Source organism: Thunnus maccoyii, chromosome 6 (genome assembly GCF_910596095.1).
Source record: "Thunnus maccoyii chromosome 6, fThuMac1.1, whole genome shotgun sequence".
Taxonomy (NCBI): Eukaryota; Metazoa; Chordata; class Actinopteri; order Scombriformes; family Scombridae; genus Thunnus; species Thunnus maccoyii.
The window spans coordinates 19097252-19122818 of NC_056538.1; the positions used below are offsets into that span (position 1 = coordinate 19097252).

At 39.4% G+C, this 25567-nt stretch overlaps 2 protein-coding genes across 8 annotated transcripts; one reads left to right on the forward strand and one right to left on the reverse strand.

The window, feature by feature from the left end:
- Positions 1-12: 12 nt before the first annotated feature.
- mre11a (MRE11 homolog A, double strand break repair nuclease) lies at positions 13-6737 on the forward strand. Of its 4 annotated transcripts, none has more exons than XM_042414972.1 (20): positions 13-109; positions 590-670; positions 876-1008; positions 1161-1321; positions 1417-1504; positions 1642-1783; positions 1881-1995; positions 2380-2565; positions 2658-2829; positions 2942-3022; positions 3099-3228; positions 3375-3475; positions 3593-3763; positions 3851-3910; positions 3993-4164; positions 5271-5357; positions 5532-5596; positions 5696-5757; positions 5905-6007; positions 6349-6737. In XM_042414972.1, the coding sequence occupies exons 1-20, from the start codon at positions 75-77 to the stop codon at positions 6388-6390; spliced, it is 2187 nt and encodes a 728-aa protein (XP_042270906.1). In that variant the 5' UTR covers positions 13-74; the 3' UTR covers positions 6391-6737. The 4 variants fall into 4 exon arrangements, with proteins under 4 accessions (XP_042270906.1, XP_042270908.1, XP_042270907.1 ...); XM_042414974.1 differs by having other exon boundaries at positions 50-105; XM_042414973.1 differs by lacking the exon at positions 13-109 and adding an exon at positions 130-323.
- A 1331-nt stretch (positions 6738-8068) lies between these two features.
- Positions 8069-23291, reverse strand: tmprss4a (transmembrane serine protease 4a). 4 transcript variants are annotated; one of them, XM_042414480.1, is made up of 13 exons: positions 22207-23291; positions 14883-14934; positions 14541-14684; positions 14199-14351; positions 13969-14095; positions 13739-13858; positions 11655-11698; positions 11129-11291; positions 10865-11031; positions 10455-10550; positions 10186-10328; positions 9796-9948; positions 8069-9588 (listed from the first exon to the last, which is right to left on the reverse strand). In XM_042414480.1, exons 3-13 carry the CDS (start codon positions 14650-14652, stop codon positions 9577-9579), a joined length of 1290 nt encoding a protein of 429 aa, XP_042270414.1. In that variant the 5' UTR covers positions 14653-14684; positions 14883-14934; positions 22207-23291; the 3' UTR covers positions 8069-9576. The 4 variants fall into 4 exon arrangements, with proteins under 4 accessions (XP_042270414.1, XP_042270415.1, XP_042270413.1 ...); XM_042414481.1 differs by having other exon boundaries at positions 14541-14681; positions 22207-22222; XM_042414479.1 differs by lacking the exon at positions 22207-23291 and adding an exon at positions 19367-19789 and having other exon boundaries at positions 14541-14681.
- Positions 23292-25567: the final 2276 nt, after the last annotated feature.

Below are 25567 nucleotides of genomic sequence, written 5' to 3' on the forward strand. Positions count from 1 at the left end.
AGAATAAAACTACAATAACTCTGAGCCACCTGTGAGGGGCGGGGAGAGGGTTTGCAAGACTTGCCGGGGTTTTTATGGTAAACACGCCAGTGCTGGGACTTCAATGCAAGTAATTAATGTTCCTTTCGCGTTGTTGCCTATATTAGCACACACAACAAATATGTATCTAACGTTTAATAGACGTATTAACTGAATTAGACCCATCCAATATGTAAACATAACTTAGTTCGTGTTAGCTAGCGCATGAATAACTTGCATACTCAACTCATGGGTTTCTAGCATAACGTAAAGTGAAAGCTAACTGTTAACTCACCATCCACGCAGTACGTTTATTTACCGCTCAGCTAACTTACATGTTACTGTTAACTTAGCTACTGCTTTACGAACGCGTTATTAGTTAGCTAACGCTGGCTATCACACAATATAACACAATGAATTGTAACGTTACGTGAAGTGTAATGTGCTGAGACCCTGATGTTATAAACATCAGTTGTTAGCTCTCTGTCAGAAGCTTTAAAAAGTTACAATAGTGCTTCAATAATGAGACATTTTTCATGTCCTCAAGTTAACTTTATTGTGCTTTCTGCAGCGGAGGCTTCTTGCTGACCACTTGTCAGGTGTCAACTGATCTCTCACTTACCTCCACCATCATGTCCTCGGAGAGCACCTTGTGAGTCTGTTTAAGTCATGACTGCTTAAAGAAATCTCAAACCAAATATTTTGTGATTGTGCTGGTTAGTTACAGCAGAGTCCTTGAAGTTTCCCAATGAATGAATAGTGTTGATATAGCCTATAGGTAATGTTTCAGGTTCAGAATAATCTAATGTATGAGTTGTATTTGATATGACAGTCATGTGTGCTGTTTCTGTTTCTAGGGATGATGAGGATACCTTTAAAATCCTGATTGCTACAGATGTTCACCTGGGTTACCTCGAGAAGGATGCCATCCGTGGCAATGACTCCTATAATACATTAGATGAGATCCTGAAATGTGCTAAGAAGAATCAGGTACATGCAAGTTTATAAATGTGTGAAAGTCACAGGGATGACTCCACATCAAATCTGATTCATGTGTATCTCTTTCTGCTCGAACGGACATCCCTAAATCTACCTGTCTTAAATGTCCTCTGTTATCTTTTTGCTTATTTGTCTGCTTATAGGTTGATTTCATCCTGCTGGGAGGTGATTTGTTCCACGAGAATAAACCAACACGGCGATGCCTCCACAACTGCATCACTATGCTAAGAAAATACTGCATGGGAGACGCGCCCATACACTTCAATATACTCAGTGACCAGACTGTTAACTTCAACACCACCCAGTCAGTCCCTCTCTGTCTATGTGGTCATTCTTTCCAAACACTGTTGCTGAATGAAGGTTTTACTAATGTTGTCATATATGTGTTGATGTGTTTAGGTTCCCATGGGTCAACTATCAGGATGAAAACCTGAACATCTCTATTCCTGTATTCAGCATTCATGGTAACCATGATGACCCAACTGGGGTGAGTTCCTTCCTAAATAAAATGAATTGTCAGACACGACACAAGATCTATACGTGCAAGTATGTGCATTTGTGTCAGTTTTGTTATTCCTGCATATTTGTTTGTTTCTATGTCATGATTACTTTCTTTTCCTCAAGGCTGAAGGTTTGTGTGCGTTGGATCTGCTAAGTGCCTCCGGTCTTGTCAATCACTTTGGTCACTCCCAGTCAGTGGAGAAGATAGAGATTAGCCCTATCCTCATGCAGAAAGGCAACACTAAACTGGCCTTATATGGTCTTGGTAAGTGTGTGTTTTGTTTGACATGGCGTTTGTTTTTCAGTCTAAGTTGTTTATGGATGGTTTGCTATATAGTATGTGTGCTGGTGCTTGTGTGTAGGTTCTATCCCTGATGAGCGTCTGTACAGGATGTTTGTCAATAACCAAGTGACCATGCTCCGTCCCAAAGAAGACCAAGATGAGTGGTTTAACCTCTTCACCATCCACCAGAACAGGTTAGTGCATCCATGCGTATATTTTTGGATATCCTAATCCATTAGGAAGACAGAGATTTACAGTTTAGTCATATAATAACAAATATCAAAGCATCCATACTGTATGTCTCTGTATCCCCGATAAAGTCTTTAGTCAGAATGCAGGATGTCTGTGGTGAGGGAAGTAATGGCAGTGTGTTTTAAGATAAATAGGTTGTCTGGCCATGCTTGTTCATAGGTTGACATGTTCTCCATACCTTTGATTTAGTAAACCTTTACTGTATTACTTCACAAAGTCAGCCCCAGTTAGTTATTTTAGGATATAAACAGCTATATTTTTGTCACAATACATCCTATTTTTTTTTTTTTATTGTTCTATGTTTTCTGTCTGTGGATTTTTTCCAGGAGTAAGCACGGTCCCACCAACTACATTCCTGAGCAGTTCCTGGATGAATTTCTTGACTTGGTGGTGTGGGGTCACGAGCATGAGTGTTTGATAGGACCAACCAGAAATGAACAGCGGCTCTTCTACGTGACACAGCCAGGCAGCTCTGTAGCCACATCCCTGTCCCCTGGAGAGGCTACCAAGAAGTACAGATACACACAATGGATGATGGACTAAACATTCTGATTGTGTTTTGAAGGGCTACAGTAGTCAAACCACTCTGTTCATGTGTTTCTAGGCACATTGGGCTGCTCAGGGTGAAGGGTCGTAAGATGAACATGCAAAAGATCCCCCTAAAGACGGTGCGTCAGTTCTTCATCCAAGATGTGGTGCTAGCTGACTATCAAGACCTCTTTACACCAGATACACCTCAGGTCACAAAGAAAGCGGAGAATTTATGCTATGCCAAGGTACTGTAATACCTGAATTAACCAACAAATGACCAGTGCCAATCTTATATCTATAATTCTTAAACTCATGTTCACACATCTGCAATCTTTCTCTTGCTCTCTTGCTCTGTAGGTCACTGAGATGCTAGAAGATGCTGAGAGAGAAAGACTGGGATGTCCACTCACCCCAGAGAAACCTCTAATTCGCATAAGGGTAAGATGGACTCAAAGCATGTGCACAAACACATTTTCACACCGGATTTTAAATCCATCATCATTTCATTACCCAGGTGGACTACAGTGGTGGTTTTGACGCATTCAACACTTCTCGCTTCAGTCAGAAGTTTGTGGACCGCGTGGCCAACCCAAAAGACATCGTTCACTTTGTCCGACGCCGAGAGCAAAAGGAGGACATAAAAGGTCTGACACAGACTAAATACACTGCTATGGACCCAAAGACCCAAAGACCAGCCTACTAATGTCTTGTAACAATTAATAGTTGTATTTTCACTTAATGTTTTGTCCATTTGATGTGTTTCATTCATTGTTTTTTTAAATTTTTTTAGACGAAGTCAATGTCGACTACAGCAAGCTGTTAAAACCCGCTGCAGCTGAGGGGCTGAGAGTGGAGGACTTGGTTAAACAGTACTTTGAGGCAGCCGAAAAGGTACTGTACACACACAAACTCACCTACTTACAAGATATTGTGGTATATTTGTTTTCATCCACTGTGATACTACTCATTCATTTGATTAAGTGTATATACACGTGCATGTCTTCACAGACAGTGCAGCTGTCCCTGCTGACCGAGCAGGGGATGGGGAAGGCCATTCAGGAGTTTGTAGACAAAGATGAGAAAGATGCCATTGAGGAGCTGATCACTTATCAGCTAGAGAAGACGCAGCGTCACCTCCAGGCCAGAGGAGTGACCACAGAGCAAGATATAGATACAGAGGTGAGGGGATGGGGCGTGCATGGGAAGTGTGGCAGATTTTGATGATGTCCTATGTCAACGTAAGAGTGCATATTTTATTATTTTCAGGTCCGGCTATTTAGAGACTCCAAAAAGAACACAACAGAGGAAGAGAATGAAATCAAAGAAGTAAGTAAGATGGATGCACACAGGCCTGGAATGTTTTTTGTCTGTTTAGCGTCTGACTGTGTGCGCTTCCTCTCTCACACAGGCATTCAACAGAGCCAAAGCTCATCGGCTGGAGCGTGGGGATGACCAGGACATATCTGATGAGCTTGCTGATGTTGCTATGGACTCTGACGAAGACTCAGTAATGTTCCCTCCACCCACAAGAGGCAGAGGGCGAGGAGGCAGGGGGCGGGGTGGCCGAGGAAGGGGGAGAGGTGGGTTATCATTTAATATTTCACAAAAGTGGAGTGAGGACAGAAGCACAGAGGTACACAGCAGTGAATACATGTTCCAATGGTTTATTCAAGTATGTAAGCTGTGACTTTGAACCTATACACCACTGAGTGCTTGAGTGGAAGATTATACTATGTGTAAGGGCTAAACAGCCCCCATCATATTGAAAGTGCATTTGAAATGGATCTTGTAATAGCCAGTATGAACAGGAGGAATGATTACAGCGAGGAAAGCCTCTTTCAGTGTTCATGTGGGCACCTGACTGTTGTTTTAAGACAGACTTGAAAAATTGTTACTCTATCCTTTAATGTGCTAGGCCTATAAGAGGTTAATCAATGGGTCGTCTAATAAATCTCTGATAGGAATTGGTTTTCTGTAACATTTACCAAAACAGGCATGGTAAGACTATAATATGGAATTCACAACCAATAGTGATAAATTTGGAGCTTCACTTGAAGCCAACAACATTGACACAGTCCAGTCGCTCTCTGCTTAAATTCCAACAGAGGGCAGTCATGACATTCCAGCCCTTGCTGCACACTCTGTTTTATCTGAGGCTTATCTGTGTTTAAAAAAGCAAACCTAAATCTATAATTTGTTATTTTTTGTGCCTTTTTTGGTGGATGAATTTTACCCAGGTAAAATGGCTACACAAAGATTTGCAGTTGCTTATTGCGGTTTGTGTGATCCTCAAACTGTCAAAACACCTAACTGAGGCTTTTTAAAAACAGCATAGACACCAGTAGGCCTGTCTAAAAGAAATTGATTTTGATCAATTATTAGCTAATTTAGTTGGACAGTAGATCAGACTAGAACTGGTTTAAAATCTTCCATTTCCGGGTCTGGCAGGGTTTGGCCTGATTATGCCAATTAGATATGTTCTAATTTTGATACTGCATATCAGATTAATTTGTGTGGTATTTAATGAGATTAAAATGAGCTTTGATGTGTGATCATATTGCTGACATTACATACAGGAGAACAAGGAGAATGTGTATATAAAGCTGGTTTGTTCTCGCTGCATCATAAATCTCTCTTGTAAGTTGTCCCACGATTGTCCAACTGTTATCAACTTTTCACCATCCAGGTGCAGCCGCCTCTGAACCAAAGCAATCTGGTCGGGGCCGCTCCCAGAAATCCTCAGCAACAACCCAAAGCAGGAGCATTATGCAAGGTAGGAGAGTGTGAGATATGTGTGTGAGTAAAGATCAGTAGACACACACTATGCTTCACAGAGAATACACAGAAATTTTATTGTGATTTATTAGTGTATGACTATGTCTCATACTTCATCTTTCATACTTCTTCAATCATTCCTTCATACTTCCTCTCAATCTTCTTTTTTCAGCATTTCAAGCGTCATCCCAGAGATCTTCTCGGACTGGAGCGACCACATCCTACGCAGCAGATGAGGTAATGCAAGCGACCACAGACTCACTTCCTTTTTTTAGTCTGTATGTGAGCTGTACTGTACCTTTCCCAATCTGGCTTTGTATCTTCATCCATCTTCAGATAACCATTGATGACTCAGATGAAGATATACCTGTAATGAAAGCTACTCGAGCCCCTCCAAGGTATGTTTGCCTCTGTCTACTGTCGGGCAGTCCAGTCTTTTAAGAGAGCACACAATCATCCCTCCCTGTCCATAGCTTCATATTTTAAAATTGTATGTATTATTTTACCCTGTTCTTTAACCTGTCTCCTACGCTTGCTTACCTCAGAACAGCGTCATCGTCTTCATCCTTCTCTAAGCACAGCTCTCAGAACCAGAGCCAGTCATCTAAAGGAGTTGCATTTGATGACAGTGATGATGATGATGATGAGGTAAAAAGAGATAAGAGAAAATTATATTGCATGTATATAGAGTGCTGGGGTGCATAGTGTGTGATTTCTTATTTTTTTCCATTGATGAAAAACTTGTTAAGTAGAATTACTATTTAACCATATGGTTCCCTGAGGAATTCAAACTGATCTGAATTCCTGACCTCTTTTAGCTATTACATCTGTAACAGAAATGTATACCCCTAAATTTAATTTCACATAATCTACTTGATTTTTGTCAGAAATAAACTGAGCTACACTCTGCTAATATCTGATTTTGACATATTTTCTCATAGTCAGTGTCTTAATCTCTTTTCCATCTCTATCTTCTTTCTGTGATCCAGGATAATCCGTTTAAAGGCCCCAGCTATCGTGCACGGAGATAACCATAACTGCATCCTTTCTGTAACACTTCTTCATTGTGTTGATTTTCCAAAAATAACTGTAAATGCTAATTGGCAAGTGAGCTGCAGTGGTGTTGTTCTGAAGGACTCCAAAATTTTCTCAGCACTCAGCTTTCATAACGTTGACATTAAATCTTTACAATGGTCAGCTACTGTAGCTTTGGGTAAAATCAGTCAGATCAATCTGTTTCTGTGCAAGAGCAAGGTTAAAAGATATGGGGGGTGGGGGCAAGGTGGTCGTTGCTTTCAGACAGGATTTACTGTACTGTTTGTTGTTTATAGTTTTCACAGCTAGCTGATACTGGAATTAAAAATGTTTTTTTCATATATACACAACTGTCTCTCTGTCTCTGAATTATGATCTGTATCCCTCTCAAAGGCGGGGGCTGCAAAGTCAGTAGTCAGAGCCTTGTGTATCACATAACTCACTGAACAGCTAATTTGCCTGTTATAGCAATTGCACAAAATCTTATCAGTTGATGCACCAGTGGAGCTGGATACTATGTGTTTAGACTTTCTATGCATCTGTGACGGGGACAGCCGTGGCCGGAGGCAGTATGTTTTGTTTGTCCATCCTATTCTCATGAATGGGAAAATCAACACAAGGAATATCTCAGGAACGCCTTGAGAGAATTTCCTCAAGTTTGGCACAAACATCCACTTGGAATCAAGGATGAACTTGAAATTTGAAGATGAAACTGAAATTTGGTGGTCAAAGTCATTTTGACCCCACAAAACGTATTTCCGAAATTCAAGAATCCATAAGCTAATTATGACAAAGTTTCTCAATCTCTAAGTGAAGACAGCATATTTCTCACTGGAAATTATTCACTGGAATCTTACATGTCAATATAGTGATAACTTCCATTTTGCCAAAAAATACACTTAATACCTTTTATTAAATTCCTTCAAAGCCTTCACTACAAATATTATGAGTCTGGGCAGACATGGATGTAAGCTGCAACTTGACTGATTGGCGGAGGCATACAAATGCAAGGCAGTATTTGTAGTTTTTTTGACGCTGTGGTGCTGCTCCACTGGTCTTGCAGCAAGAATCCGTCAAGATAGGAATGTGAAACATGTAAGGTGTGTGTTAAAGGTGGAAAATGATTCACACACAGAAAGTTACATAATAAACTTAAAAGTATATTACAGTGATCAAAATTAGGATCTTTTCAAGAATTAGCATAGTAAAGCAGATACTCAAGACAACTTTTGTCCAAACCTTTCTGCTGATCTTGGAAAAAATAAAGTTATTTCTTATTCATCAGATGATTTAATTTAACATGTTGCTCAAGGTGTTGACATTTTAATGTACAGTACGTTTCAGGTTTCTAATGATTCAGTAAGAAATTTGAGCTGATAATTGTAATTTGGAACATCTTTTGTCCACAACTGATATAATGATTTACTCAACCCCCGTTGTACCTTTTGTTAACTTTGGGTCAGAGGGTGTGTGCTTGGGAAGATGAAGACACTGAATGGAACAAGGAAAGATCCAGTTTCCAACACATACATACACTGGCATATTATATCAAGTTAATTGTATGACCATTTTACTGTTGTCTGGCAAACTTTCTATAGTACTTTTTGTCAAAAAAACCCTCTGTTCTGTAGTCAGGTTAAAGAACAATGCCTTTATTATATTTACAACCTTTTACAGAAATATAAAACATTAGGAAAATGTACCATATATACAGACAAATATTATCAGCCACCTGGCAGTTGTCATACTCTATGCAAACCTAGACAGAAATACTATTTATATCCAGCTATTATAATATACAATATATTAGTGTTAACTATGTTGAAAAAGTGAAGTGAAGAAATAATGATAGCACTTTGTGCACAAATTCTACAAATTAAATTAACACACTATACTCCCTGTAACTAACTTTTACATTTCAAGAAATGGCAGGTATATCCTTTAGAGTAGAGAAGGGAGAAAACACCACAAATAGCCTGGCCATGGCGCAAGTTTTCTTAAGGCACACTGAATTCCTGATCGGATATCTCAGTGTGAAGGAACCATGAACACATACAGAGTGATTAGAGTTTCAGTGCATTATAAGACTTATAACTACTTGAATCATCTGTATATACAGTAAGATCAAGTAATTCTCACTTTCCACTTAAAGTGCACATGTAAATTATTCTGTGGTAGGACACAAGCACATCATCTGTGCCGTAAAAAAGGTGCATTTGCCCTTCAAGACATCAGGACACACATCAGATCAACTGAATCAGCACCGTAAATGCATTAATCCTCTGGACTTTTACAGTATTGGTAATTATTAACCTGAGGCTTCACAATGACTCCTGCTGGCATTACTATAACACAGGTTTGTTGCCTTTCTTTGCATAGCAGTTTTCCATATGAAACCTCATAACACATTGCACACCCACAGTACATATTATAGCACATAGTAATCAAGTAAATTATGCCTGATGTCTGCCAGACAGGTAAGATCCAACTTCTTCACAGAATATTAAAAATAGTTTCAGAGTTGAAACATGTAGGTTTATCCATGATTTAATAAAGGATTTTTAACTTATAATCATCAGAGTGCCTCTGATGTTTTTTGACTGCCAACCAATATCATGGACTTTCATTATAAGTAAGCTGGACAGTCATTATTTTTTTTATTCTTATTAAAAATAGTTTGTATGTTTGTGGCTATGTCCTCATGTCAGCACCAGTGATCAAATATTTAAATTACTCTCAAAACGTAATGACATAGTGAATTGAGTCTGTGAAATTAGTTATTTTAAACAGTATCAATAGCTTAAGACAATGTTTGTTTTGAGTTACAAATATAGCAGCATTCTGCCATGAAGATCCCAGACTATCCAGTGACAGATAACAACATAAATATATTTTTCCCCTGAGTTAAGAACTTGAAATGGCACAAACAACACCTGAAAGTTTGAATGAAATGTGTGTTTGTGTGTGTGTGTGTGTGTGTGTGTGTATATATATGTGTAATGTTTATGGCTGTGTTTAACAGTTCATCTATATTGTTGCATCTTCAACTTCCCCTTTCTCTCCTCCTGTCTCCCATCTGCAGTCTACCACGTTGAAACAAAAAGCTTTCTTTTAGTTTCACAGTCTCTGCAACGTAGTCTGGACTGGAGTCATGTGGTGGTTGCTCATTGTGACAGATGACCTCAGGGGTTTTTCTGCTTGGACAAATGTAAAAAAAAAAAAATCAGAGCTGAATTTATGCATAGTTCTTGTCATTGTCTCATTGAATTTATTGTGTTGACTTCAAGTGGAAATATTTCTATTGTGATGCACTTTCCCTCCAAAACTGCTTTACAATGCTATACTGTAATTTTTTACCGGGGCTTTTCCAATCATCATGAATCATTTTATTCAAACTCTACCTCAACGACTGTATTAATCCAGTTGAGCATCTCCTCCACTTTGCTGTAGACGCCCGGCCTTCTCTCCCTGGCACAGCCAACGCCCCAGCTCACCACTCCAACCAGATGCCAACGAGAGGAGGTGAAGTGCACCAATGGGCCCCCGCTGTCCCCCTGGGTTTCAAAACAGCACAATAACATTTTGAGTTTTTGATATCCAAACCACTTGCAAGAAAAGAACTTTAATATTGGATACATTTACAAACTACAGCTAATACAAAACTACAGGCCTGTAGCAGTATCACTTGCAATGGATCCAAATTGAAAGGTACAATTGACAAATTGATTTAAATATCAGTCCTACTATCATTTTTATACACTAGATTTTATGTGGAATCAGTGGTTCATTACCTGGCAGGCATCCACTTTGCCCTCCAGGAATCCAGCACAGATCATCCTTTGGGTTATGGCACTACCATACACTGTGGGGCTGGAACACTTCGCCTGCCCTATCAGAGGGATGTGGGCCTTTTGAAGTGAAGGAGAAACTGTTCCTGAAGGGAGAACAGAGATGCAATATGTGAGTGATGGTAGCAACCTCAAAGACAAGAAGAAGTGTTTTTTTCATGTTCACAAGGTGGCAGTTGATAATGATGAGAGGCAGTGTGTTAGTTAGTCACCTTGTTCACTCAGGTATCCCCAGCCAGTCACCACCATCGAGGCATCAGCGGCAAGGTCAAAGGCTTTAGGGGGTAGACAAGCTGGCTTACGGCTCACTAGAAAACAGGGACAGTGCATTCATTATGAAAATTTAGCCTATTATTTGTTTTTAGGATAGCTTTGACTGTTTGAAGCCATATGTGAAAGTTACCAAGTGATTACACAGGGTGACCTACAGTTAAAGAGTTTTCTGTTTGATATATCTTTACCACTAGAGGGCAGTAGAGTAAAGCCTTTATGACTATAATATCCCTGCCTATGATGAAACTTGATTCTCCTTTTTTTGTGGGAAAAAAGGCAATTTGTTAAGAGTTGGTGTGAATGTGTTTTCTGTGAATTTGCCTTATTGAGTAATAAATTAAACTCTAACCTCCCACTCCGATCGGGCTGCTGAGTCTCATCAGCGCTATGTCGTAGTCGTTTCGTGATGGATCATAGTCACCATTCACTATGATCCTGTCCACATAGGAACCTCCCAGGGAGGCCATGTAGGTCTTGCCTGACACCACCTTCCAGCGAGTCAGCTCCTTTTTACTGCTGCAAGGCCCAGGAGGAGAGGAGGAGGTATGAGTATGAGTAGGTATCAGTTACAAAGGAAATTCAGTCGAAATTAGTATATTGAAAATATACTGACCCAGTGAAGCAGTGGGCGGCAGTGACTACCCAGCGAGGTGATACCAGCGAGCCTCCACACGTATGCTGGCCGCCCTGCTGCAGGCTGACCTGCCATGGCCAGTCCTCAATGAAAGCATCTGTACCCCCAACAATACGGTCCTGAGAGCCCACCTGTCCACAGTCTGACAAGAAAAAATTTTTTTTTTTGTTATTTTCAGACATAATTTTCTTCCCTTTTGTAAACTGACTTTTATAATGAAATATGTTGTTTGTTGATGCTGATCCATCTATACAAACAGTAGAGGCCAGGTTAGACCAGTTCCTTTTCACCCCTAAGCTAATTTTTGATTCGTTATAAAGAGTGAAGGAAACTACTCGATCATATGTTACTAGGAAAGAGTTTTGCTGCTGACTGTAGGTAAGTATGGGCCTGTCACACAACCATGTCATCTTCTACCTACCACTCATGAGCCCCAGTCTGTCTGTTAAAAGCATGTAAACAATGTTTGAGCCACAGTGGCTGCTTTTCTAAAGATAAAACCCACCTGAGCAGGACAATGACACCACAGATCCGGATCTGCATACATGGCTATTGGAGAAAAAAAGACATGTATCAAATATTTTCTGTTACAGTAATATGTTGTTGTAAGTAAGCCACAGATGTTCACACATTTGGTCAAACTGACAAACACGGTCAAATGTTGACCTAACTTCACCTAACCCCTCTCCCAATGAACTTTATCTTTGTTCCTGTTCTGCTTTGTTTAAATAAAATACCTGCCAGTTCTGTTCACTTTCTTGGGGGATATAACAGAGAGGGAACAAAAACTATGGATGTTTTTTTGGCCTTTTAGGAACAGAAACTGTGAGAACAGACAGTGTCTCATGTGTACAAGAGACATGAAGGGGAAGCCAGCAGAGAGCAAAAGTTAAAAGCCGAAAGAGAAAGAGAGAATAAAATTGAAGATTCAACCAGCAAATGTTGATTTGAAATAAAGAAATAGAAAGGAATGTTAGGAGGGGGAAGAAGAGAGAAGTGTATGCAGTGGCGTTGTTCTCATTCAACTTGAGGGGGCACGTGCCTCAAACTGTCAAAAAGTCTTTTTAATTAGCCATAACATTATAGTATGTAAACAAAAGTTGCTTTTGTTCATGTTTTTATGCAGATTTAAAGCTGGAGTGTGGGACTTTTACATATAAATGAACATCTGTTACATTCAAGCCCTTGCCAAATGACATCTCACAATGTTGATTAAGCCTATCACTGCCAGGTAAATCTCTCTGTATTTTACAGTATACCAGAGTTTTTAATGTGATGTCTATGGCAACATTCCCGCACTGGCACACCGGTAGTGATGCATTTTATGTCAACCAGCAATGATTGGTTTGCCAGAGCTGAAGGGCGTCTATAGAGCATACACATCAGACACCTCCACTGGCCAAGCCGACTAACTTCCGGTTTAGCCCTCTGCTAACTTGAGGGATAAAATAATTTAATCATGTGGCTCTTCCAGACTTTCCAAGTGTTATCGGACCGAATGGATCAAATTCTGATCTCAATTTATCCACTGTTTTAGTAGCGACCGGAACCAGCTTATGCATGCACTCAAAGAACTGGAATTACATCCAGGTAACTACTATCTACTCTCACCAGAGACAAAGGTTCCGCACTGCAGGTTTAACTCTGCCTGTTACACACAGTCCTCTCCCTTAAGGCAACTTGGTTCCTTCCAGCTAGAAAGCAGTACATAGTAGCAGCAGAGCTTGCAAATTGTGGTTTGAGGCATGAATAACTAGTCTCAGCTCAGCTCAGCCACCATGAAAACAGCAGCACTTGAATAAAGTTGTGAATTACTTAGAGCTTCACAATTTTTGCTTCAGTGGTTTTAGCTACAACCTACAAGTAATTAACATTAGTGTTAGCTTGTTGTCTTTTGCTATTATTAATTATTGTTTTTGTCAAAACAAATTTGAAGCATTGAAATGCATCCTATAAAACAGATGGTGGACTTAAGGAGATGAAGGAGAGTTAAATAGAGTAAGTAAAAACAGTAGCTACATGTTTGTGAGCTTTCTTTCTTACTTAACAGTGCTGGCTAGCTAACCAGCTAATGTCACCCCTGAGTTTAAAGCCTTCACTAACATTGTCTTGTTCAATATTGCTATTAAATGTAATATAGTGTTATAGGATCATTCAACTATATTTTTAGGTAGTTTCCCATAGGGTGTGGTTTGATCATAAACATAGACTAATTATACATTCATGTTACTGGTAACAGCTTGGTTTAGTGTTAACGTTAACATGCAGTGCGAAACTGTGCCCCCTCAACAGAAATGACTGCATGATGCCCTAAGTGTATGATAAGTAGTCTTTTTCAGTTCAACAGCTATGCCTCTATTGGTCTGAGACTGACTAATTCAAGAATACACCATAGTCACACAGCAAATCTGACATAAAGATAATGTTAAAAGCAACTGCACACTAAACAGCAGTGATTTTTCAGATCACTTAAGATTGAATTAGACTGAACAACTATCCGTATAGCTATGACAAATTACACAGTCATGAATGGCGAAGTAAAAAGCATTAGATTTTCCCATTTAATGACAGATGTGTTGCCTTTCTCACCGGTCAATGGTAGCCTGATGTATGGGCGTAGTTGTAGTCGCAGGCTTGACAGCTGTGAATGGTCCTGTTTTCATGGTAACTTTTAGAGTGTTCACTGGGACACTGGTGCTGCGAGGTTTACTGTTAAGACAGAGAGGGGGCAATGTTTCAGGTCATTTGTCATTTTACAGTCCAGTCATTAAATTGGCAACAGAATCTATGTGATTCATCCCCGGAGAATGTAAACTCACTATGTGTATCCCAGTTGTTTACATGCTGTCTGTGTGTGCTTCTCAGTCCAGTTGTCACTACACACACTCCGCCATCCTGAGCCGGGACTGTACACTTGCAGGACACTCTTACCTGACATGAGACGCACTGGAGGGAGGAATGGTGACGAGGGAAAGAAAAGAGGAGTCATTCATCAAGCTTTGTTTTTAGTGTCTTTGATTACACAAAGTGAGTCAGATGTTTGTTTTACCTGGAAAAGTAGTGTTGACCTTAAAACTTGACACACAAGTAATTTCATCTTCTCCTCCAGTACAGTCATCTTTCCCATCACAGGCTTTGTCTAATGGGATGAACTTTACTGAACGCTTGCAGAAGAAGTATTTGCTGTCAATCAGCTGCTTAACTGGAGGGCAAAGGAATGGCACATTGAAAAAGAAGGACAGAGCACAGAGTCATGTTAGAATAGCATTTTGCTCGAAAGATGAGATATGCAGTGAATGAATTTTACACCTCTGACAAAACTTCTTTCTGTGGTGTGTGCGTGATGTGCGTATGTTCTTGGAAGAAAAAAACTACTGGAATTGTGACTCACTGAAGTATCCCGCCGTGGCCAATACACCTAACAACACTACAACTGCTAGGACAGTCAGCAACACTTTCTTCCTCTTAGACGCCTTGTCTTTCTGAGTCTTTGGAGCCGTCATGGGCCTTCTGTGGCGGCCTGGCTGTGGAACTACTAGGAAGAAGAGGGAGAATAATAATAATTTAGGGAGGAAATAATAGGAAAGGAAGATGAGAGAGCAGAAATCACAAAGCAAATGAAGAGAGAAAAAGATTGGTTGTTTGAAGGTAGAGATGTCAAGAGGAAAAGAGAAGTACACTAAATGGGCTGCAAATTCTTAGTACACAAAACCAATAACATAACACAGCTTACCAGCTGGCCTAGGATTCAATGGTCTGGTGCTTTCCTCCGGCAGCTGAGCGATCTGAGGAAACAATAACAGAGATACATAAGACAAGGTGAACACAGGTGTTGGAACAACAGTGTGCATCGCATGGCTTGAGAGAAAAGGAAGTGTGTTTGTGTATCTAGCAGCGGTGTAGCTGGGTGATTGTGTAATTTTGTGTGTAAGTTTCCATATGCATGTAATTATCTGAGCTTATATGATTTCTCTGTTAAGGTAATTGTTTGAAGATATATTACAACAAATGGCATCTTTAATTCCAAAAATGCCACAAAAACTACAATACTTGAGCCATATGTAAAACAGATGCGTAACACAATGAATATCCAGGGGTGGAGCCACGAAGGATTATCAATTGTGCACACATGGAACATAGTGTGCAGCTTTAGGTTGTCATGTTACATCCATGTGCCTCCCTGAATATGTCAGTCCCTCTACATGCTGCAGGCAGTTCCCATATGCTGTTATCACCATCTCTTATCCCTGAACCTGCCATGAAAGTGATAGACTCTGAGTGTACAGTAGAGGGGGGTGTATTGTGGCAGGGTCTATTGGGACCTGGTGAATCTCCCATTCAAGTGCAACTGATATTGTGGAGACAGAACATACTGTAATGTTGCGGGGTGGTATGGTGAGAGGGGCTCCTGTAACCCCAGGAGCCAGGTTAAAGCTGCTCATGTACCCTTGAACAAGATATCGCGTGTGTCCCAGTTGCATAACTGCATACAGTGCATTTCAGTTTGTATTGTGTAGGTAGTAGAAGAAATACAGAATGAGTGACAGTAGTTATGTCTCAACACAGGGTCAAGATCTCCTAAAGCAGTGGTTCCCAACCACTTTTTGTTCTGACAGCTTCAAATGAAGCTGTGTACACAGGTTTCACATATCTGTGAGCACTGGAGTGATTCTCCATTCTTAGATTCTTTTCATTTGAAAAACTGAAGAGAGTAAGGGAGGTAAAACTATGCAATATATAATGAGAATAATGTAACAAAGATTTGAGAAAAGTCTGAGAAAACTAAATTGAATTCTGTGTAGCAGAAACATGTCTTTTGTTAATCATCTTGCAACCTTCCCAGATGAAACGGTCTAGTCTCACACAGACTATAACTGAATTGTGACACTAATCGTCAATCATTAAGTCAAACATTTCCAAGTTCATCATGAGGAACTTTCCTGCAGAGTGTAAGTTTATATGTAAACACCAGTGGTAACCATGGCTGGTTATTTGAGTTGTACAGTATAAGCTGTGACTTCTCACCTGTGTTGACGGTTAATGCTAAACAGCAGTGCACTGGCCTTTTCATTGTCTAGTTCAAGGTATATATTTACCATTTACTAATGACCACCTGAGCACAAACACCTGGTAAATACAATGTGGTCACATGATATGTCTTGGCTCTCCAATCTCCAATCAAATTAGATGAAGATCAATACCACTCCCATGTTTGTACAGTGAATATGAAGCTACTGTGAGCAGCCGGTTGGTTTAGGTTAAAAAAAACAAAGAAAACCTTGAACAAGTTTTTGTACGGATTAAGAACAGTAACAAGCTTAGCACTAAATCAAGGTGTGTATGGCCAAAAACAACAGTCCAATTTCATTCTTTTGCATCCTGGGAGCCTTTTCTATTTTTCGTCAGTGTGCAGGCAATCTCGTTATGAAATGGGACTTTTTGTATGGATTAAACTAGCAAGATATAAGATATAAGTTATTTATTGTGCTGGTAGACAGATTTTGTTACCTTTGGACATAGCCAGGCTACAGTAGTTGTCTCCACTCTTTGTGCTAAGTGTATTTTCTATATCGTTGAACTATTCCTTTAAAAAAAAAAAAAACCCTTTGGAGATCATTACTCACTGTAGAGTCAAACTATTACTATTACTAAGACTTCATGACTCAAATACTTCTTTTTCGTTCAAAAGACAAAACAAAGAAATTTCATACTTTCCAAGAAATACAATTTTCTTTTCAGAAAGAAACTTCAAATTATGAATCATCAGTATCTCAATACTGGATTTATCTAATTACATTTTAAAACATTGAACTTATTCAAATCTAAACCAACCTCCTCAGGCACAAACAGAGGTCATCAGTGGCCTCTTTGGAGGATTTCAGCAGATGGTATATTGTTACAGACTGACAGTTTGAAGAGCGTCTACCAGCTGTTCTTCCTTTGTCTCATCCTCACAACTTTTCATTCACTGTTTGAACTACAAACATATTTACAGTATATACACTAGTTGATACTAGTGTATATACTGTAAATATAAAATATACAGGTATATACAGTATGGTGCAAATTTTTTTATGACTAAACAAGGAATTGCCAGAACCATAGCTGCATAAAACAGCCAACTGAGAACATTGTTATATACTGTTCTCTAATTTTCATTTCTGCTTTAATGTGTTAGATAAATTCCCCTTCATTTGCATGTTTCTGTACCAGCAGGTTCACTCTGCTGCAGTTACTTCAATCAAAGGAAGTGCTCAAATCAACTTTGAAGTAAAAGAGGTATGAAAGCTCATCTCACTGATGCAGCCATTTCATGTCTACAGTTTGCACTTGTCAGTCAAACACAAGGATAAAGTAAAGTGTACACCCTCCATAAAGAGAGAGGAGCAAAGAATGTCGTTGGGCAGGTTTTCTTTTTTTGGGACGGGAGCTCACTTAATCCTGCTGTGAGTCAGCTGACACTGTTTTTCTGAGAAACTTCCTTATATAAGACAATGTTTCAAATGGCCACATCCACGTTTAACTATAAAAGACTGCGTGCGTCAGACAGCATGTTCTTCATTTTAAATGTCATGTCATCAAATATCTCTCAGATTTCTTTTTACATTGAAACATGGAGTGCTTACTTCGTGTTCATTCAGCCTTGCAGCACTTGTATGTAACATGAGAGTTGATTCATATGATCAGTTTATAGCCATATACTTTTACCTTTATGTAACAGGATGTAAATTGATTCTGAGACACCCTATCTTGTCAATTTTCAAAAAAGATTGAAAGCTTACTCTAATTTTTGACATTAGATATTTATTGTACATCAAATGCAGTATTTTAATATCACATGACGTACAGTGTCGGGAGTCAAGGAGAACCTTAGAGGAAAAAAAAACCTGCATGATAGTGAGCCCCCTACATAAACTAAATAATTGGATTTTAACATATTCCGATGTGTACACACCCTCAAAAGCATCACACACGCTCATCAGTGAAACCAAATGGCAAAAATCTTGGTGAAAAAAAAAAACAGGTCATCCTCACCTGACAGTATATGAGAGTGATAAGCGAGAGAGTAATAAAGGTGGCATGACACAGCACAGAAAAAGTGGGAGGTCCAAGTAACTTGGGAAACCAGAAAGTCATGATGCCGAGAGTGAAAATACCTGAAAACACAATTACTGTTTTGATATAACATGACAACAAGTAGACACTACTGGAACAAATAAACGTCATTGGTACCATGACTAATGCAAATAGTCTCATCAGCCAGACTAAACACAAAAAATAAGCATTAGCCAAGTGTAAACATTTCATGTCTTACTTGTGCAGTAACTATATGAGTCATACTGACCCGTATGGTGAAACTCAGCCAGTCAATCCAGTTTTGATGGGTTTCCAGCAGAAAAAAGCATAACTGGGTCAGCTAGAGACTGCCTCAACAGATAAAAGCCTTGACACGGTAAACCTTTTGTTCACGCAAGGTGTTCCCCTTGCTGCTTCTCAGCTTTGTTGGATTGTGTTTCTTTGACTGAAACATTCACAAAAGGCCTTTTGGCCTACATGTGACATGTTGGATGAGCTTTAATCAAAGGCAGAGATCTAGACCATTGCAGTCTTCACATGTTAAGATATTTAGAGGCACAAACAAGCACATATACATTTATATGGGCAGTGCCCACTTAGGTTAGTGTTGAGCTACTGTGGGCAGCACTCAAACACAAACAGGTGCATACACATACGCTCATTCATATAATGAAATAGGCAGTGCACACATACATGCTGACCAAATGTTACAACAGCATCATCTAGTTTGACCTACAGGTAAGATAAACCCAAATCTGTTATTCCACATGAACCAAATAAAACTAGTGAGTATCGACAGAAATATGAACCTAAAATACACCTACATGCATAAGAAGCTGCCCACACCTTTACAAAGATTCCATATGTGGAGCAGAAAGTAATCAACTACAGACTACTGTATGTACTCCCATTTAGTTGCAGATAGTGTTTCCAACATGCAAAACACAGCCGCTGTTATGAGTCTGTACACTACATAAACTGGTCGAGCACAAGTAAGCCAACTCAGACTAACTTCAGTATGATAATGTGTCTTTGGACCATACTGTGAGCAAACTGGTCACTGGGAAATATAGTGATGATGCTTTACAAATGGCCCCTCCAACGCAAACCAGTGTTGATTCCACTTCCAGTTTCACTCACCCACATGATGCAGTTGTTCCTCTCGATAAGGCCCAGACACAGCTCATCAGAAGCGGAGCACAGAGCACACACAGCCCTCCCTCCTTGGAGGTGGAACTCCCCGAAAACTCACTGTCCCCTGTGTGTCCTTCGTCCTCTACCTCTCACTCTCCTGCTCCACTGGCTTAAACTACAAAACACGATTTGATTTTGTTTCTCTCTTCCCCTCTTCCTTTCTCCCTCCCTCACCTTTTTTTTCTATGGCAGTGTAACTGAATCCGGCTTGAAGGGTGCCTGACTTGCCCCTCTTTGAAAGTAAAGAGTGCTGGTGTGTAGCGATGTGTTTCGACACTCCACAGATTTAGAGGGAGCTGTTTTTGAATGACCAAGCCCTGCTGACAAAACATAAAAAAACCAAAACAAAACTATTCCAGGTAACCTGACACTTCAACCGTCCTCTCTCACTCTGTCTTTCCCTACCTGTGCGCCTTCCTCATTTTTGTCCCTCCTCTCCTCCCACTACAAACCCTCAGGACATAAGCACACCATGTTTTTTTCTTTTGTCCTACTTTGTTTCCTTCGCTTATTAGCCTCTTTGCAGTTCAAATTTTACCCAGACATACACCCACACAGTCAAGCACACAAATGCAAAAATGCAGATATAACACAGTGTGCACAAACACACACCACGCCACTGTTAACTTTATGTTATGCTGTGTGTATGTGCGTGTGTGTGTGTGTGTTTATGCTGTAACCTGACCTGAGGTTGACGCGTGTTTCTGCGTGTGTTGTTTTGATAGTCTAATGAGAAGTCAGTTGGTATTAATCAGGAGTTTCTGTCTGACATCAAATTATGACTCATAGCACGTCTCATAGCAAAAGCATAACAACAATGTGACAGCTGCCCTTATGGAAGATCTACTGAAAACAATAATATTTGAATACTCAAATTCTATCCAGAATTAAATGTTAATTCTGTTAATTGTTAATGGAATTACACAGGTGAGAGGACTGCATTGTTTGTGTTAAAACGCAACATGCCACAGTTGTAGGCAGACCTACTGTAAGTCAGTGATGTCACTGGCTCTGATTAAAAAAAACTCCTTGGATTGTGGCCAGAAGTCCAACATACATGAATGTATTAACCACCAGAGATCAATACAGCTGCACATTTCCGTCCTAAATGTCATTCAACCGTTAAATTACTGCTTAAGGATGCATTCAATGACCACTCTGGTCACTAGGTCAGTGCTTCTAGAAATTAAACCACTGTGGATGTTACGGGACACTGAGCATAGACAACTGAGAGAAAAAGGCTTGATTGAGAGTGTGAGAAAAAGACTGATAAGGCTGGCTGAAGAGAAAGAGCCATTGTCATAAACAGCAGCTGATTGTGTCACCTGACCTGGACTATTAAATACAATGAACCTTAATGCTCACTGGGAAATAGATATATAAATGTAAGTAGGTAGGTAGGATCTTTGGACATTTTACAAACAAGGTTGCTTTCAACCAATAACCTCTGTTAACCATGCTGAAATCCAGGTTGCCAAGACATTTAGAGGCTGGTATGAAATATTGTGCGTGACCTTTTTTTTGTGAGCTTGCCTGACAGAGCTTAGCTAAAGACACAGTACAAAGAATGGCAACACATTCATTTAGATGTCAGTTTCTATAGTGATGAGTTACAAAATCTATATTGTGTATTAAATATGTATGTAGATTAAATCACCCTTTTTATATACCCTCTAATTCAGCACACTTCCCCACAAAGATCACACTGTAAATCACATGTGCAGTCACAATGTTTATCCTGTCTGACAGCCTGACATGGTTGAACAATGCCTGACAAAATGTTTGCACATGCTATAAAAAAGAAGATGAGAGCAATTCAGAGATCTCATAAATCTATTGTATGCCCTCATTTGACTCTGAGCTTTTATTGTTATGCTGAATCAAACTGATTCATTTTTCTCTTAATCCATCAGCTACTACACACAGTCCATATCAGACCAATGAAATGCATTTATTCGCTATTCTGCCTGTTGCTGCTAAAACGTGGGTGTTTTTTTTAAAAGAGAACTGGGAGTATGTAGAGTTCAAGGACAGCCAAACACACTGCTGACTTCCTGAACAACACATTCAGTAGTCTAAATGGGTTACATATTAACAGATTAATTGAGAGCAATTGTTCAAATTTTTGTATTCACAATGCAGTTTAGACTTTGTTAGCTACTAAGACAATTGGAGCCATTTTCAAACATTTGTTTCATTAATTTTCTTATAAACATCTTTGGAAAATGTTGTAACTAGTTTATCTCTGTTTGACTACAGGAAACAATGCAGAAACACCTTTGAATTCTGAGAAAACCACTGAGAAACCTTTATCTTATATTGTGATTTTTGATCACATTGACGCATTTGTCCCGTTTTTAACGTTAATAAAAGACCAATTTTACCCAAAACAAAATGAACATGAAAATGGAAAACAACTGTAGACCTTTTAGAACACAAATCTGATCTCCTACTTTCTAAACAAGTATTAAGTTTGGCTTAATTTGTTTAATCTATCTCAATTTAACTTCCCTTTAAGCCTCATGCACCAACCTCATATCAGACATGATAAGGAAGGTTTACTTAAGTTTAGTGGGAAACTTGATTAGAGATGGATCAAAGTTCTTTTCTGAGTTGGCCTTATATAAAAATCATCTACCACTTGTAGCACAAAGATTTTGTTGCTGGAAAATTATCAAGGTGCCATGACAGTTAAGGTTTGAAAAAACACAGGAGTAATAAAAAAAAACAGATCATAAGTACATACATGTAGACATTATTCTTTATACCACTGTACTCTTCCTCACCTGAGATGTAGCTGTCACTCTGTCAGTCCTTGTCCGAAGAGCATCTGAGGGCTGGTGAGTCAGTTAGTAGAGAAAAGTAAATGGTGCCTGAAAATTCTGCATCTTTCTTTGAAGAGTTTCTCAGCTGTCCTTTATCCGTTTAACAGGTGACACCTTTTGAAGTTCCTTCAGCTCTCCACTTCCATGGCAGACAAATTATCTATCTGTCTATCTGTCTCTCTCTCTCTCACACACACACACTCACACACACATACACACAACACAAATGGACATTACCTCAATCTACCATCAAAGTCATCTCCCCACCATTCCAAGCACCCTCCTTTGTCCACACAGGTTTTTTGTGAAACCTGATTCTTTGCTGGAGAAACAGTACAGGGAAGTACGGCTCGGTTTAAGCTTGAAAAATAACAGGTTAATGATTAACACTCACATTTCATGTTCCTTGAACTCTAATGAATGCCCCATACAGCCCCATATATTGCAGGTTTTCATACAAATTCGTTTGGTTTTTAAAATGGAAATATTGAAAATTGTTAAAATTTAGTAGAAAACTGACCTAAAAAAGCCTAATTGTTTTGACAAAAGAAAGAAGGAAAAAAAACAGATAGTCAAAAACAGATACACAAAGGAGACATTCAAGCTCCACCAACAGTTAAAACAAGTAGTTTTGTTCAAAAATCGTATATTTATTCGAAATAAGTGTTTTACGGCATTCAAATTATATTATGAGGTTAAATCGTGAGCAGATTCAAGAAACAATCAACAGAGTCCTGTGATCTTAGTCTTGCTTCCTTAATAGTGTTATTGTGTAAGTTGCTGACCACTAACTGACAGACAATATATAAAAGGATGGATTTATGGTAATAGGAAGTGCTTCTACTGCCTGCTAGTACTCATTATGCAACGTAAGTAGGCTACATGTAACCATTGTTTCCAATGCCATGTCCTGTCATAACAGTAATACAGTAGATAAGGTCATCATAGATAGAGGGCTTTGTAGGCTGAAAGTTCATATTGCGTTAATTGCTGTAATGAAGATCGGCGCCCTGTTTACACCTGGCATTAACATCCGTCTCGGGTGATCCAATCACAAGTGGACAGATCTAAATACAGATGTGAACGCACCCAAGACGCATTGAGGACGGATTGAGATCCGATCACTCAGACCACATTCAGAGGTGGTCTGGGCCGCATGTGGCCACACATTCTTTTGGTAGTGTAAACGCAAATGAGTCCTGGGCCACATCGAAACACAGCCTACTCAACTGACGTCCTCTGTTTTCCAGCAGATTAAACATAGGACCTGTCCAAGGCTGTTCAACTTGTTTGATAACAGGATAAACAAATTATTTTGTCTGTCATGTGAATTAAAACGTAATCCACTTCCCGTTTTTTCCTGTTTTTCTCGTTACCCTAACCGGTTTCCTTCTTCAAATCGACAGTAAGAATAGATATTAAACCACTAATTTTTCGCATGTCTGTCTAAAAAAATATTTCAGAAGCTAGTTTCCGATAGTTAGTTTCCTCTTTCCTGTCAAATTGATGACGACACTTTTTTGTTTTGCTGCGCTGCTTGACATGATGAGCTCAGGATTTATCAGGAGGACGACTGCTTTACTCCAAACAGTTTCACTGTATGAACCTGCACTGTATGCAACAGCTGGCCTTTTGGATGTGTAGAGGAACACAGAGCATTAATTAACATTAGATCCTGACCGACCCTGTCGGCGTGTCGGAGGTTTAAATAATCAATGAAGTTATGCTGCTGAATCTTTCTCTCCCAACGCCGAATATTTATTTATATCCTGAAAATTTATCCTGTTATCAAACAAGTTGAACACAGCTTTGCATATAGAGCGGGGAAGTGAGATCCGATCACATGTGGTCACTCAGGACGCATGTAGAGAAGCATGTTAATGCCAGGTGTGAACAGACGCACTTAAAGCTGTCCACTTGTGATCAGATCACCGAGACGCATGTTAATACCAGGTGTGAACAGGGCCAGTGACACTTCTCTGTGTGATGTGATGGTAATATGAAATTCTTTCCTGCACATTCGCTGCTAGGAAAATAAAAATAAATCACAAAAAGATTTCCTGAAAATATATTTTCCACTGTTTATGGTCACCGCTCACAGGGTGCACCTACATAGTAGGGATGTGCAGGGAGCCCAGTATTTGTATTTGTATCTATATTTGTTGAGGTAGCAAAATTATTTATATTTGTATTTGTGTTTGAATAGTGGAAATATGTGTAAAAATCCAGTTTTTGTTTTTATTACGCTTTTAATTTTAGGATATTAAAGTGTTTATGAGTAAACTATCTTATGAAGGAGGTCCCCACACTGGGTCACGAATTCCAGTCTCCCAGATCATAGACGACTGCGCTGACTACTGGGCTAAAACTAAGTGCATTGCACATGCACAGACAAACCTCTACATATTTATACATGTAATGCTTTGCACTTTTCATTTATTGCCTACTTTTTACAACCTAACTTTGTGGAGAGGAGAGGGGGACAACATGTTATGGAGAGTCCCTTGAAAGCACTTGTGTCAGTAGCTCATCTTTATCTCTGGGGAACACCTCCAATTCCTGGAGTGATGTCAAATAAGGAAATGTGCGTCATGAAGCAGGTAGATGTGCTGATAAATGTAACAGCAGAGCAGAGAGAGACTGAGATAGCGATGAAACCGACATGCACGCTGGTATTTGAAATGTTTTTTGTTCTTTCAAAAACAAATAATTTAAAAAATATTTGTGCAAAATAAATGTTTGTAAAAAAACCCCACTATTTGTGCTTTGCCGAATAACATATTTGGATTCGGACACACCCGTACTACACAGACACAAAGACATACATTTGAGGTCAAACAAGGTGTTACAGAATGAAATGGGATATAATTTATGTATTTTATCATTTCAGTTTTTATTGAGCTAGCCTGTTTATGTGTGTAGGTATGTATGTGTGTATGTATTTCACAGGATAAGTGAAAACATTGATCTGCTGGTGGCTCTAAATATAAAGTCCGGGGATCACCAAAGTCATTAGGATTCAGTGGGCAACATGGATATCTGTGCTAAATATTATTAAAATCCATCCAATATTCGTCAAGACACTTAACTAAATCCCGAAAATGTCAACCTGCTGGTGGCACTATACAAGTAAGGGAATCACTAAAGTCAGTAGGCTTCACCTTCTGGGAACCATGAATGTTTGTACAAATTTTTTTGGCAATTCATCTGATCGTTGTTTTGATATTTCATTCTGGACCAAAGTGGTGGACCGACCAATGTTGCCATCTCCGAAAATGGCCGGCTGACTTAACTAATTTTCCAGATATAAGAATAGAGAACA